The following is a 2558-nucleotide window of genomic DNA, read 5'->3' as shown; positions in this document are numbered from 1 at the left end:
GGGTGTATTCAATACCTGAACATTTCCTTCCTGTATAATTATATTCCAAGTGCTTCTAGTATGCTATGTTTATATGTATTGTTTTTCTCATTGCTCATCTTTCTTTGCATCCATTATTCTTATCGATATTGATGTACCGTATATTATATGAATTATTGTTTTTAGAACTGTACATTACTGAGTGTTAAAAACATAACAATAATCTTAAAGTAGGAAGTGGCAACGCTTACAGTACTTTCTCTTGTTCTTGTTCTACACACATGCAAATATATGTCACAAAAAACAAATTGCACCCATAAAATAATATAATAAGAATCATTTACAGACCATGAAGCGGCTCTTTTGAGAGTGATCTGATCCCTGACTAACAGCGGCTCTGTAAATGGCGGATGTACCCGAGGTGACAGACAGGAGCTCATGGCTACTCACCGAGTCACTGACATGTGGACAGACGTCGTAAAGCTTCGCTCCGTCCTCCACACTCATGGAGCACCTGGAGGGAGAGAGGAGACAGGCTGACGTTCACTGGATCTGGCACTGACGGATGTGTGCCAGCAAGCAGACATGCCAACACACTTCAACATGGACACAGAACACGCTGTTTAATCAAAGACACAGACACTCACACACATGCAGAGACACAGACACACACACACAGACACATGCAGACACACGCAGAGACACACGCAGAGACACATGCAGAGACACACAAAGACATCCAGACACACACAGAGACACACAGAAACACGCAGACACACACACACACACACACAGAGACATGCAGAGACACACACTCTCTGTCTACCTTGCTCCGTTGGAGAGCTTGAGGATGATGTGATTAGTCAGGTCGTACACTTTCCCCAGCCAGAAGTCGTAGGCGATGTAATCTCCATACATAAAAGACTAGAAAAACACAATCGGGGACAAGAACATATTATATTTCATATTTAATAAAAGTATTATCAGTTACACTGAATGTGTACATACTAATCACTTACTGCTATGTGTCAATTAAAAGCATTAGTTTTAATGTCAAATTTTTTTATTTGTTAAAGCTTTATTTCCTTTTAAAAAAAAGTAATGTACTGCAAAGAACTACATTGTCGTCATCAGGCATTTGTTACTGTCGCTGTGTTAAATGCAGTCTTTTGTATTAATCAACCCTAAGTGCTGACAGTGTGTTGAAGCTGATTCTTGTTACTCTGACTCATCATCACCTCTATGTATGAAGGTGTGCAATTTATAGACAGTTATTTTCAGGAAGTAATGGAGCTGTAAAATGAAGCATCATCTTGCATGTATTTCTAGTTCCTGTGTGTGAGTATTAAGACCCTGCAGTCAAAAGTCTTACCCAGATGTGCTGCAGGTCTCTGCTGTTCACTGGATATAGAACACAGTTTGTTCCCACCAGTTTCACCGCACACTCGATGTCAATGTTGGTCACAATACCACACTGGTTATCCTGCAATGAAACATTCATAAGTTCAGTACATCATCATATGAACGATCATCTCTCTGCTACAGTATCCTGTTCATCAACAGCAACACTTGATTATTGCTTATAAGCTTCAAGCCATAGAAATAGATTGCCTATTTCTTTTTACTGAGCTCCATACGCAACACTGGATTGACGGTATGTGAACAAGACAACTCTTGAATTTCAACCAAAAGAAAAGATGTTGCATTTGTATTCAGAGCAGGAGTCGTTGCACCGCGTTAACACAGAAAACCTCTTTGTAAGGGTGGAGCTGCAACAATATTCCAGTCATGTCTGATGCAGCAAATGGAACAGAGCGGTGAGCAGTGACATGACTGACAAAGAGAGGCTTGATTGAAAGGAACAGAGAAATAACAAGAAAGACAGAAGGGTGAGGCGAAAAGTGAGAACTTTGGAAGAACCTCGACTTACATTTGAGTTGTTTCGTCGCACGATATCTCTGATGACGATGGATCGATCTTCAAGTTTCAGCTGTAAAAGAAAGGACAACAAGTTTAGAGAAAGTTGGCTAAATCAACATCTTTGAGAAATCATAAACCAACAAAAGCTGCTGCTGGGCGTCGGTCAGTGAAATTGGATCATTATTTTCTTGCAACTCTTCACAGCTCTGACCCTGTGATAAACCCCTCTGAGGGGGACTTGGAAATGATCCAGCTACAAATAAATCACATTCACACTTAGACCGTGACAACATCTCTGATATGATTTGTCACAGCCTCGTCCTGTCCCCGCTCGCAGCCTTGAAGACCGCACAATCAGCAAATCTGTACCGCCCCCTGAGAGCAGACACTTTTCTTTATCAAGTCAAACAGAGACACATCTCACCGAGCCGGCCAGCATGAGCCTCTAGAGTGACAACACCAACCATATTGTCACCATCAATTTGTAATCAACACATTGAAATAAAAATAGGAGTTGTAAGACGACATGAACCCACAGCTTGATGAGCAGATGGAGCCAAAACAGTATTGATCAAATATTACACGCCCAGAGAGACTCAGGGTACAAAACAGGTGCTGCTGGCATGAGATCAGCTCCTGAGTCGCAGCGGGAAACCGTT

At 41.5% G+C, this 2558-nt stretch overlaps 1 protein-coding gene across 1 annotated transcript; it reads right to left on the bottom strand.

Moving 5' to 3' along the window:
- Positions 1–429: 429 nt before the first annotated feature.
- LOC104959255 (E2/E3 hybrid ubiquitin-protein ligase UBE2O-like) lies at positions 430–1969 on the bottom strand (the record flags this gene model as incomplete). The annotated part of the gene is made up of 4 exons (XM_010787122.1): positions 430–493; positions 806–903; positions 1352–1462; positions 1910–1969. Coding segments are annotated over 4 exons (333 nt in total), but the record flags the coding sequence as incomplete, so codon positions are not given.
- Between the last annotated feature and the right edge of the window lie 589 nt (positions 1970–2558).

The sequence above is a fragment of the Notothenia coriiceps genome, unplaced genomic scaffold, assembly GCF_000735185.1.
Source record: "Notothenia coriiceps isolate Sejong01 unplaced genomic scaffold, NC01 NC01_scaffold00030146, whole genome shotgun sequence".
Taxonomy (NCBI): Eukaryota; Metazoa; Chordata; class Actinopteri; order Perciformes; family Nototheniidae; genus Notothenia; species Notothenia coriiceps.
Note: the sequence above shows the minus strand (reverse complement) of the source record. Positions and strands in the feature narration are given on the sequence as shown.